Below are 12,552 nucleotides of genomic sequence, written 5' to 3' on the forward strand. Positions count from 1 at the left end.
ATTTTGTAGTTATTTATAATTTTGTGTTTGACCTGAACAGATCTATAGATATATTAGTTTCAACTGTTGCAGTTCGATTGATTTAGATCATTTAGATGTTTTCACATGAAGCATATTTTTGAGGTTACCTGTAAAAAAAATATTTATGAATTTATATGCTTGTTTACCTATTTATTTCTTGTCAATGACATTATTTTTTATTTATTTTCTTGATTGATTGCTTGTTTTTTTTTTTTTTTTTTTTTTTAAGTGGTTGCAAATGGCTATAATATTTTCTGCATTGTTAAAATAATCAAAAACACCAACTTTGTTTGTTTTAAATAAACACTGTCCATATTTTAGGTCGGGGTAAGTTGTGTTTAATAGTTCTAAATTTCTGTAGACCATATTTTATCTAAAAATATATATTTTAAATATAATTTGTTTCTATCTCTTTAAAAAATATGTAACTTTTTTATAATTATTATAATATAACTAAATATTTTTGCATACAGTCTTTTAGATGCTTGCCATTTAGGTATTGTTTTAATTTTTTATATTATTCATTATTATATTGATTTTATATTTTTGCATACTGTCTTTGTAAAATTTTTCTGATTGTTTTTTCATTATTGTGTTACTGTTCACATTTCGCTGAATGGAACCGTGTGACCCTGTGTGTAAGTTGTGTGGATGTGTGGCGTGTTCATTCATTCATTCATTTTTCTAGACAGCAACAGTGCAATGTCCAGATGCTAAATAATTTTTGTTGCTATGCAAGACCGTGTAAAGATGGACTTTTAAAACCACACTGATTAATATTCGCCTGAGTTTAAAAATGTGTAATGAAAAGATGCGTATTAATAAATCATTATTAAGTTGCATTAACATGGACAGCAATGTAAAGTATAATTTTAAATCTAACTTTGCCCGAGCCTCATCCAGACTTTGGACATAAATATGTATGTAATGGTGAGCACGGGTGCACACTTGCAGACCCCGGGTGGGCGGAGCCGCCTGTCTGCAGGCTCTTGTGCAACACTGGGAACATCATCAGGAGGAGCTGCTGCGCACGAGACGCACACAGGAATCTCACAACACATTACATCTGCTGTAGATCATCCAGAAGAGCGCGAGGCGCGTTTAACAACCTGTCTGCGTTATTCCACAGCTCATCAACAGAAGGAAGAACACTGGAAGGCCAATGGTTTACTGCAGCTTTTATGCATCCCATTTCTGTCACTAATTTATTTTCTACTCGAGGATGAAAATCAAAACATAGGGGGGGTTTCTGAAGTTTTGCAGAAGCTGCCTCTGGACTGCATGGAATAATAGTGTGGACAAACTAAATGACGAACAGTAAAAGCATCAAAGTGCAAGCCACAAGACGGTTTTTGATTCTGGACATCAGCGGATCGTTTTATTAAAACACTTTTTGTTTTCGCGCACTTTTGCGCATCCTTAATTTCCATTGCATTGATTCAGGACGGCATCAGCATCTCTCTTGTGTGGATTTTAAAAGAAACCAGAGCTCTTTGAGTCAGAGGATGGAGGAGCAGAGTCATCTGATGCAGACCCTGGGCGGCGTGACCCTCGCCGGACACCCGGTGGCTTTACCGGTGTCTCATGACGGAACCGACCCGAGAAACAAGCAGGACATCGGAGACATTCTGCATCAGATCATGACCATCACCGACCAGAGCCTGGACGAGGCTCAGGCAAAGTTAGTTTTACATCGACACTTTACAATGCTGTCTATGGTAGCGCAATTTATAAATAACAATAAGGTGCATTTACAACGACACACTTTTTGTGTGGTTTTAAAGGTCTATTTCTACAGTATTGATTACAAAAAGTGCACTGCTGTTGTCCAGAAAAAAAAAATAATAATAATTATTATTATTATTATTTTAACACGCCACGCTTCAAATAGCGGGGCATGTTGTCACACGATATGGGGTAAGTTATCACAGTGTGACATTAAACAGCCAATTGTAGGCTTTTCAGGGAAATGTAAACAGTAACATAATTACGAACAACAAAACAACTCGGTAAACAGGAAAGAATGTAGAAAGTAACATGCAAAATCTTTAATAAATTAATTATAATTATTTAATAAAATAAAATAAATGTTTAAAAATAAATAGATAAAACAACAAAATAATACATGAGACAGGGAAATTTTTAAATGTAACATGTAACTAAAAACGTTATAATAATATAATATAAAAAATACAAATTAAATTGTATTTTAAATATATATTTTTAAAACGAACAAAAAAACTAAGTAAAGCAATATATATATATATATATATATATATATATAACATGCAGAAATATATTTGGAAAAAAATTATAATGTTAGATAATATTACACAAAAATAAATTAATTACATAAAAAATATTTTTTTAATATTTTTTAAAGTATATAAAAATATGGCCTAAAGAAATTAAAATGATAAAACACAACTTTTGTGCATACAAAAAATAGTCTGTGTTTATTTAGAAGAAACAAAAACACTATTTGCTGCTAAAATATAAAAACCTTAATTCATTTATCTGTTGTATGTCTCAGTAAGTTTGTGTAGAAAATATTCTATAGCTTATATACAGTGTCATTTGTTGCAGACCTCTTTTGCAGAGACCAGTGCAACATGATACATTTACCACATTGATGTTGGTTTAAACATAACAATATGGTTTTATAAAAAATGTCTTTAAAACAATTAAAGAATAGTACTCCATAAATGCATGTGAAACATAATGACGTTCCTAAATGTTAATGTGAAACCTTGGTTGAACTCACATGGTGCTGTGAGGTGCAATCAAGTGGAATCAAGACGATACATATAGTAGCACAGCAGAGGAACTATTAATGTAAAACACTGTGTTAATATGGCATGTATGAATGATCAGTTATTCTGTATCCTTCCTGTTTTTCCTTGAAAGAAAGCATGGGCTGAACTGTCACAGAATGAAACCGGCTCTGTTCACCGTGCTCTGTGAAATCAAAGAGAAAACAGGTAAGTGCTCCTTTATGCCCCACACAATACGCTGCCATAATACACCTGCACGGATGATGCTCTTCAATACAGACTGCTGTTACATTCACAATAGCCACCAGCAGTCCTGCAGAAGCTCGTGTTTATTACAGACAATAGTGTGTTTGACACTGACAGATGCTTCCTTACCAAAGTGTGAATGAGCTGTTTGTACTGTTTTCTGATGACGCATTTTAGAAAGTTGTGGTTGACACCTGCATTTTGATTGCAAGTGGGCTGGACATTTTTTTAATGGCATAGCAGAAACACAGAAGTTTGGAAAAGTGCATTTTAGTAGATGCAGTAAGTTTTGAATGCATTTCAGAAATTTTAGTGCACAATGTTATTATGAGAAGGAAAGTTCACCTGATTTTTTTGGAGACATGTCAGATACATGGCCCAAATCCTATTTATTTATTTATTTATTTTGGTATAGTTTGGATTTTTTGAAGTTGAAATCTTTTGATGGGCCTCACTGACTTGATTTTGGAAAAGAAAGATAGTTTTTCATATGTCAACATGCTTTGTTGTGTTTCTAAAAGAAGAAGATTCAATTCAATCACAGCATGTATTTTCAATGTATTTTCATGCCTGGAAAGAGAAAAACACACACATTTGCATCCATCGTATTGTAATCATTTCTGCAGATTTGTGCAACTTAGGTGCAATCTCAATTCACACCCTTTCCTATTTATAAATGACAATGATTTAGTTATAATATTAACTAAGTAACATCATCATCTACATAAATGAATTAATAAATATCTGTATGTTAAAACTTTAAAATAAAAATCTTTCAGTCATTTTTCCTTCAGTGAAGAGTGATGTTTTTTTCTTTATATAGGTCTGTCATACTACCTTACAATGATTTAAGCTAAATATTTTATTCACAATTTTAATTATTTAATACATTTTACAATTATATATATATATATATATATATATATATATATATATATATATATATATATATATGTATATATATATATACTGTATATATATATATATATATATATATATATATATATATTATTAAATAATTCAAATTCTGAATAAAATATTTAGCTTAAATCATTGTAAGGTAGTATGATTAATTACATATAATTTTGTTTATTAGCCTATAATGATCATGTTTGTAAATCTGAAATAAATTGTTTGGTCCAGAAACTTAATCTCGATTTAAAATCATCGATTTATGCAGAAGTGTGCACTTAATGTCAGAAAATGTCAGGCCTGGAAAGGTCAAATAGGTCAAATCAGTCATTTCTGTGTAGGCTCAGCTTAATAATATTTTATTGACTTAATATTGCTTTCTAATTAAACTGCTTTGTAAGTAATCAAATGCTTTGGAAAGTCATGGAAATTCATTGGCTCTATGGGGCAATTGGTTGTGTAAATTGAGTATAAATCATTATTTAGTCATGACAGTGCACTCTAGCGCCAGTGCAGTAAACATTCAGACATTACCATGGGAGAGAGTAACTCAGCAAGCTGTATACACTCACAAAACTATTTTTGCAGTGCATGCATATTTGTAAATATGCATCTCTCATTCTGTAAAATCAATTGTCAGATTGAAGTACAGCAAAGCAGTTGCTTTGGATTCATTATGTTGATTAGAGTCGTGCTTTATATTAAGTAAGCACTTCTGAAGTCTGCTTGGGGCATTTTAGTATTGACACAATCTGACAGAGCTAATGAGTCAAATCAATCACGCTGAATATTATATATTTATTTGGGCAATACAATTTAATTAGAAGAGACTATAAAGCATAACAAATAAATAAATATCAACATAAACATTGATGCTGGCTGTTTTGTTATCAATTTATATAATATTCATGCATAAAGTGATTCACTAGTCAAGCAGTAGTTGCATTTTTGCATTGAATAGTTCACCCAAAATAAAAATTTGCTAAATAATAATAATAATAATTTATTCACTTTCAGGTCATCCAAGATGTATATGAGTTTGTTTCTTCATGGAAACAAATTTGAAGAAATATAGTATTTCATCACTTGCAGTGAATGGATGCCATCAGAATGAGAGTCCAAACAGCTGATAAAAACATCACAATAATCAAAAAAAAAAACATTACATGAAACATATCCATCAGTAATGCATTTTCAACTGCAAACCATTGCTTTCAGCTAACATACAAGTTCTCTGTCCGTAATAGGGCTCTCTCCATCACCACTACATATGATATTACCATGATCACAATTTTAATATTTCTAGCATAGTGGCATTACAAAACCATGAACATGACTAAAATGTGACCTAAGTATGATTGCAGACATGCATCTGAAATATCAGTATATGTATGCATATAGTACACATTCCCTGTTGGTTTTGACTATAGCAGTGAGTTGTGCAATTAACTGGGCTGCTCAGTGGTTAAGATGCACTTGACTGTGGTGGGTGGATCATTACACTCTCTCGGCCCAGGCGGCTTGTGTTCAGCTGTGGAGGACTGTCAGAGACGGGCAGCATGGATCAGTGGCCTGGAAAATGGACACGAGAATGGAGAATAATTGATTTAAATCCCTGGCGTTCCTTCCCTGTTTATGTACTTCTATGTCGGTGTAGAGCTAAAAGCACAATGTACATTTCTTGAGCAAATGTTTACTGTGCTCGCTGAGTAGTAGAACCAAAAGAATTCAACTGATGTCAATGCATTTTGAGTGCTTTATAAAGAAAAATAGCTGAAAACTTTACAAGCAAAACAAAAGGAAAATGGATTAGATCTAGTAAAAAAAAGTGATCTAGTGTTGAAAATAAAGATAAATAAGATTATGCAACTTTGTTTCTGAAGCATTAAAGCCAAGCTAACAATAATAAGAATGTTATGCTGATGTTCTTGTTAAGTTATGGAAACATAACCTCCAAATGTTCTCTGAATGTTCTGAAACACGCCCAGTTTCCTTGAACGTTCCCTTAATGTTACTCTAAAATTCCAATAACCAAGAAAGTTTATGATAAGGTTGCTCTTGAATATTCTCAGAACCATCTGAAAGTAATAAGTACTAACATTTTCTAAATGTTCTCTGAATGTTCAAAACATCCAGTCTTTTTAATGTTTAAAAAAACATTTTTTTTTCTCGGTAATTTGAACATTACAAAAAACATTAAAGGGATATCTCACAAAAAAAGGACAATTCTGTCATCATTTACTCACCCTCAAGTTGTTTCTTTTTTCTTGCTGAACACAAAAGAAGATATTCTGAAGACTGTGCAAGCAATTGCCGGTAGCCATTGACTTCCATAGAAGTATTATGAAAGCCAACGGCTACCACCAAATGTCTGTTTACCAACATTATTCAGAATATCTTATTCTTGTGTGTGTTCAACAGATGAAAAAATTTAATGTGTGGAACAACTTGAGGGTGAGTAAATAATGACAGAATATTAATTTTTGGATCAACTATTCCTTTAGGGGAATTAATGTTCCATTTTATCATTTACCAAACATTATGAGAAAGTTACTTTTAAAAGTTCCCTGAACCATCTGAAACTGACGCTTAATGGTGTTTTTTTCTATGAGTAATTTTACGATTGTTCGTTATTGTTTCACGTGCGTTACCCAAAAATGCACTTAAAGCAATCACACGTAGCTGTGCTTTAAGTGCTACTTTAGAAATGTTAACCTAATGCTGCGTTCCAGACTCAGATATTATATTATATTATATTATAGCCTACTTAAATCATTGAAGATTTTTTCCCGCAGTCTTTGACGCATATTTCTTACAATCATTTTTTTTTGTTCAGTCATTTAATTTAGATTTGTATAGTATTTATATTTTCTAGTATTTATATTTTTTTCTGCCTTTTTTATTATTTCATTTATAAATTCATTTTTAAAACGAGTAATAAAGTGTACAATCAAATCCTTAGCCTTTATTATAATCACATTGCACTTGAATAAAATTAAAGGTGCAATCTTCTGATTGTACTGCAGGTGCCCGAAGAAATCTGTCTTTCTCGATGCACTTATGTCTTTACATTACTCGAGAGCACTCGTAGATCTACAATGATTTTCTAGTGCTATTTAAGTTACAATGCTTTTTGGAAACAGACTGTAATATTAAGATCAGTCCTACGAGCATTTTTATGAATTAGGCTTAAGCTTTTGGGAAACACAGCTTATTCTGTCAATGTTACTGGAAGAATGTTCTAAAAACTCTGAGAGAACCTTGCCAGAACATTCTGAGAACATTCCCTGTAAGCTGAGTAATGGAACATTTTCATAGTTAATGCGATGAACTTGAGGAGAACTGTTTTCATACGTTCACTTACAATCACTAAAGCATCATTTAAAAGACATAAAAAATGATGAAGTCTGCTGTCAAGACGACCTGAAAGACACTGATTGTTCTGTCAGCACAACCTCACACTCTCGACAGGTTGAGCTAAAGTATCACTTCATTCATTTTTCATTTCCCTAAAGTAAACGCTACACACCTCACCTCGTGTATTTGAATATTTTACATTTCCCCTGTGACGTGCATGCGATATGAGTGCCATTTGTGATCTGCAGCCATCCATAATTTTTCCACATGGGATAAAAGCCTGAGAGGGAAGGGTCATATATTTTATAGAGCGTAAATATAACAAGAGTCTGGCTGCTCGAGACATCACACGTGTGTGACTTTCAAACAAGGCTGTTTCCTCTTTTTGTCATGCATCACCAGGTTGTGTGTTTTTTGCATTCATAGCAACGCAGGTGTGCTTTTAATTAATTAATTAATTAATTTTAGGTGCAAAACAGAAATTATGTTCAATCAATAAAGAATATCTTTCATTTCGCTTTAATTAAATCTCGGGCCATTATTTATGACTTATTAATAATGGAACTTATTGAAAATGGAAGTGTTACATTTGCCGAATTTTCCATTTTTAAGAGAAAATGTTCATATTTGTGAAGTTGGATATTGGTAATTCTTCAATTAGATCAACTTTTGACAACTTGAAATATGAAACTTCAGATTTTTCATCTCAATAATTATTTTGCATCACATGACCTTGAAAAGTGGACTTTTAGATAGATAGATAGATAGATAGATAGATAGATAGATAGATAGATAGATAGATAGATAGATAGATAGATAGATAGATAGATAGATAGATAGATCGTCAACGTCCAGCAGATATTTCAGAGCAGAAAGTCTGGTGCAAAAAGACTGCAGTGAAATGAAAATTAAACAGGATTTTCTTTGCTTTAACAAGGCAAGTAACCCTCATTTGCTGCTGAGGAGAAGAAACTGATATTTTATTCATATCCATAAACTAAAAAAAATTCTGAGGTGAAAAAATAAGGCAACAAATGGAAGCTTGAAACTTTGCTGCAAAGCACAACAGCCTAAAACCTCATATGTTCTGCAATTTACAAATTCTTCAAGATTTACTGAATAATATTATATTGCAATGCATATGCAATATGATACATCAGGTAAGTGCATTAACCATGTAATGTAATGGAGAAAACACATTTATTATAGATGCAATAACACAAACCTTTGTATTCAAAGAATTTAGTATATAGCCTATTTCACTGTCATGTCAAAATTTCACTTATATTTGGTACTTGTTTGGTTTTATGCACAATTTAGAAGAAGTAGTTTGCAATAAAAATGTATTTGAGAGTTTCTTCATTTACCGAGAAACGGTGTTTGAATCTGAGTTGAAGTTGGTCACCTGTGTTGGTTTGCAGGTCCAGTTCAGGCCAATGTATCGATATTGTTTATGAATATGATTGAGATCACAGTGGTTTGTTAAAAGGAGGAGCTAATAAAATCTTTGCACTGTGCTTGATTTTCCCACAGTGCACTCCTTCTTTTCCCTTCTTTTTTATCATTGCAGCTCGTTTATTTTGCTGTTCAGCAGGTTGGGTTTATGACTGTCTATCAGTCGTGTCAATAGAGTCTCATGGGAATCTCATAGTTTGAGTTGATTAGATAAAGTTTAAGGGCTTTTAACTGATATGCATGGTGCTACAACATGATAGCATACACTACAACCTGTGCTTATGCAGATTAATAGACTATTCAGATGATTATGCAACTATTTGAGCGTTTTTTTATTTGTTAGTTTTTGCAATGATCAATCATTATTGCTCATATCCAACATGTTAGTCTAACGGCTTTTTTAAATTACTAGTCTTTTAAAATATTTCTTTAAAATTGTTTGATGTTGTTGTCGTCAAGAACAGCTTTAATGTCAAAATGAAATCAGAATTGCTCACATTTACTTTGAATACTTTTTTTTGTCTCTGTTAGATAAAAAAAAATCTGTCTTCATAATCTTCATAATCTATATATATATATATATATATATATATATATATATAATTTTTTTTTCAATAGCAACTTCTCTGGAAATTTGCATGCATTAACAAGATAAAGCCATGTTTTAAAATTCTTGTATTAATTTGGTTGACATAATAGAGTTAATTAAATCATTTTCACCTTTATGGGAATACAATTACATTGTAAAAAATAAAACAATATACCACCACCCCACCCCCTGGGAATAAAACTGTTACATTTGGTGTTTGTAGGCTAAATGCTATACTGAACTGGAGATAAAAAACCAAAAACAAATGCAAAATAGATAAAAAAAAATAAGAACCTAAATGTGTATTATAGATGTTTTCTAAAAACAAGAAAAATAGCTGAAAAAAACAATGGTTTTGCCTCTAGTGCCTTGCCTTAACACAGTAATTTAACATCCTTTTTTACCCCAAACGCATAACTGCAACAAGTGAGATTTGAAGCAGACAAGGACACAGACAGCATGCTGTTACACGGCTGTGGTGTCATCACAGCGGCCTGGGAAGGAGTCTCGCATTCTCCTGTCACAGGGAAAAAAATCAATAGTGCAATCCTCCCTGTTCCCGTCTCACTGGCGGTAATTGAAATAGAAAATCAAATGAGCGGCGAGCAGATAATTGTTTTATCAATATCCTCCTGCCCGCCCTCCACGGGTCAGTGGCGCATGATCACCGAGCGCTGGATATGACGAGGACGAATTTGAAATTGAACAGCGCGGCTCTCGTTTATCAGACCTGACAACTCAGAGTGACCGACTCGTGGTACGGCTGGACGGTGCAGCTGCTCCCATCTGCTCAGACTCCCATTTGAACATCTTAACATGATAAAGTGGCTGCTGTCGTCAGACCAACACGATTTGAATGTTTCCTTGCTCAAATATGTCCTATAGTTGTACTGTAATGTGATAGATTACAGTAATCAATGGACACGCGCTTGTGCCCACATATATAAAGGGCGATTGTATTGTAGGGTACTGCACATTAAATATGGTTAAAGACAATTGGATCACACAACTATGACCTCTACTCGTCTCGGCTAACAACACCACCATTAAGATATGCATGAGTTGTTTGTTTTCAGAATGTTCAAAAGTCATATTTTTAAAATGGTTATATGAACGTTCCATTTATGGTTCCATTTCAGTATTTTGAAAATTATTTTTATAGGAATGTTACTTCAATGGTTTGTGAACCAACTGACAAAAAATATATTCCAATAATGTTTTCCCAATGTTCCTGTTATGAAAATGTTGGTAACACTTTATTTTAAGATGTCCTTCTTAAACATGTAAAAAAAAAAATCTGAATGTTCGTTCTCTAAACGTTCAAAACATCTAGTTTTTTTAAATGTGTAAAAAAAAAACTTGTTTCCTTGGTTATGAGAATGTTTAAGAAACAGCAAGGGGACGTTCCATTTGTAAACATTATGGGAAAGTTACTTTTGAATGTTCTCTACGTCCAACTAAAATGTTTCAGAAAAAAAAATGTTCAGGGAATGATATGTAAATAAAAAAAAATGTTGCTAATGTTTTGAGAACATTATTGACTTTGAAGAAATGTTCTGTTAACATTACTGAAGAACTGAAAAAAAGAAAGGTTTCCTTTTGCAAGTTTTGACATGCAAGATTTAGTAATTTCTTTGGTATAATATTAAATAAAATCTACACGACTTCGCAACATGATATTGAAAATGAGTGAGTAATTTAAATTTGTTTTCAGATTATTAATTAAAGTAACATTGAAAAGCCAATTTTGTTTAATTTGAAAATAAGAATGTAGCCATTTTTTGGCAGAAATGGCAGAATATTTTGAACAAACCCATGATATTCCACATGACATTCCAGTAATTTCTTATTTACCACTTAAGAAAGAAGGAGGAAACTGAATGATTTTAACAAATGCACAATCTTCTTCATGATTTTCCAAAAATTTCTTATATGTCACTTAAGAAAGACTGATGTAATTCAATATTTTAAACATGAAATGATATTCTGTATGATAGTTCAGGAATTTCTTGTATATTCTTAAGAAAGAATGATGAAATTAATGAATATGAAAATAAACTGTTACTTTAATATTCATTAACAGAAAACACTGGCACTTGGAAAATGCAAGGTTCATGTAAAATGATACAGGTTTAATTACATTTAAACAGTGATGGTAAAAATGCCATTCTCACTCTATGATGTTCATGGGAATGTGTAATATGATTGATACTATGCTTATGGAAGAGTCACATGCATGACTTACAGCAGTTCGTGTCCGGTTTTGATTTGCGTAATGAAGAGTAGCAGTAAATCTTTGGCTCATACTAGTGTTTGTTTTAAGATGCTGATGTCTGCTCTACTGCTTTAATTGCTCTTCTGTACTCTTGACCCTCTTGAGGGGCTGTTATATATCACACACAGTCATAATTAATTAGTCCACTTCACACACAGCATATTTCTATATGATAGATAATGCTCTGGAGAAACGACCTGTCTTAATTAATGACACCTCATAGACGGGAGGCGAGAAAGACCAGACGAGGATGTATGGATGTATGCAGGGAAAATAAATGTTATCCAAAATCCGACTGAAGCTTTAGGCTACGGCTGTAGGTAATGCAACTTTTGCAAAAATCTTTTCAAACTTGCCAAACTATTAATTCTGGCTGAGCTGCATTCAATGGAAAACCTGTGCATACACATTCTCTAGTCATAAGCCAAGTGCAATCTGGAAGTTTTAAACTTATTTTATTGGAGTTATTTAACCTGATTATGTTTATTAATAAAGCAAAATGTTTATTGAATGTAATATCAAGTGCTTGAAGGCATCTTGCTTTATTAATGCAATAATACAGTCCCTGATTAAAAACCCCTCTTTGGAAACTGGATTCATATGAAATGCCTACACTGTATAAAAAAAGAAAAAGAAAAAAAAGAAAAACCTTCACTTCACAAACAATATGGCAGCAATATTTTAGGTTATACAGACTTAAGTTAAATTCACAATAAAATACTGTATTTCATTAACGGATGTAATGTTAATAAACCAGCATATTGTAGTATTAGTATCTGTTTTGAACAATTGTAATGCACTGATAACCACCAAAAACTGATGGAGATAAAAAATAGTCACATGATGAACCAAAGTTCATCACAAACAACTTCAACGAGCTGAGGAGGGCAATACTTATACAGGTCCTTCTCAAAAAATTAGCA

The 12,552-nt window shown here is 32.5% G+C and overlaps 1 protein-coding gene across 2 annotated transcripts in view; it reads left to right on the forward strand.

The window, feature by feature from the left end:
* Window positions 1-1,069: 1,069 nt before the first annotated feature.
* pbx3a (pre-B-cell leukemia homeobox 3a) overlaps window positions 1,070-12,552 on the forward strand; it is a 43,793-nt gene continuing 32,310 nt past the window's right edge. The window contains exons 1-2 of one of the 2 annotated variants that reach the window (XM_052555531.1): window positions 1,070-1,702; window positions 2,929-3,002. In XM_052555531.1, the coding sequence (XP_052411491.1) occupies window positions 1,527-1,702; window positions 2,929-3,002 (250 nt within the window). In that variant the 5' untranslated portion in view covers window positions 1,070-1,526. The remainder of the gene's footprint in view (window positions 1,703-2,928; window positions 3,003-12,552) is intronic. The other variant, XM_052555532.1, reaches the window with a different exon arrangement.

Source organism: Carassius gibelio, chromosome B5, assembly GCF_023724105.1.
Source record: "Carassius gibelio isolate Cgi1373 ecotype wild population from Czech Republic chromosome B5, carGib1.2-hapl.c, whole genome shotgun sequence".
Lineage (NCBI taxonomy): Eukaryota > Metazoa > Chordata > Actinopteri > Cypriniformes > Cyprinidae > Carassius > Carassius gibelio.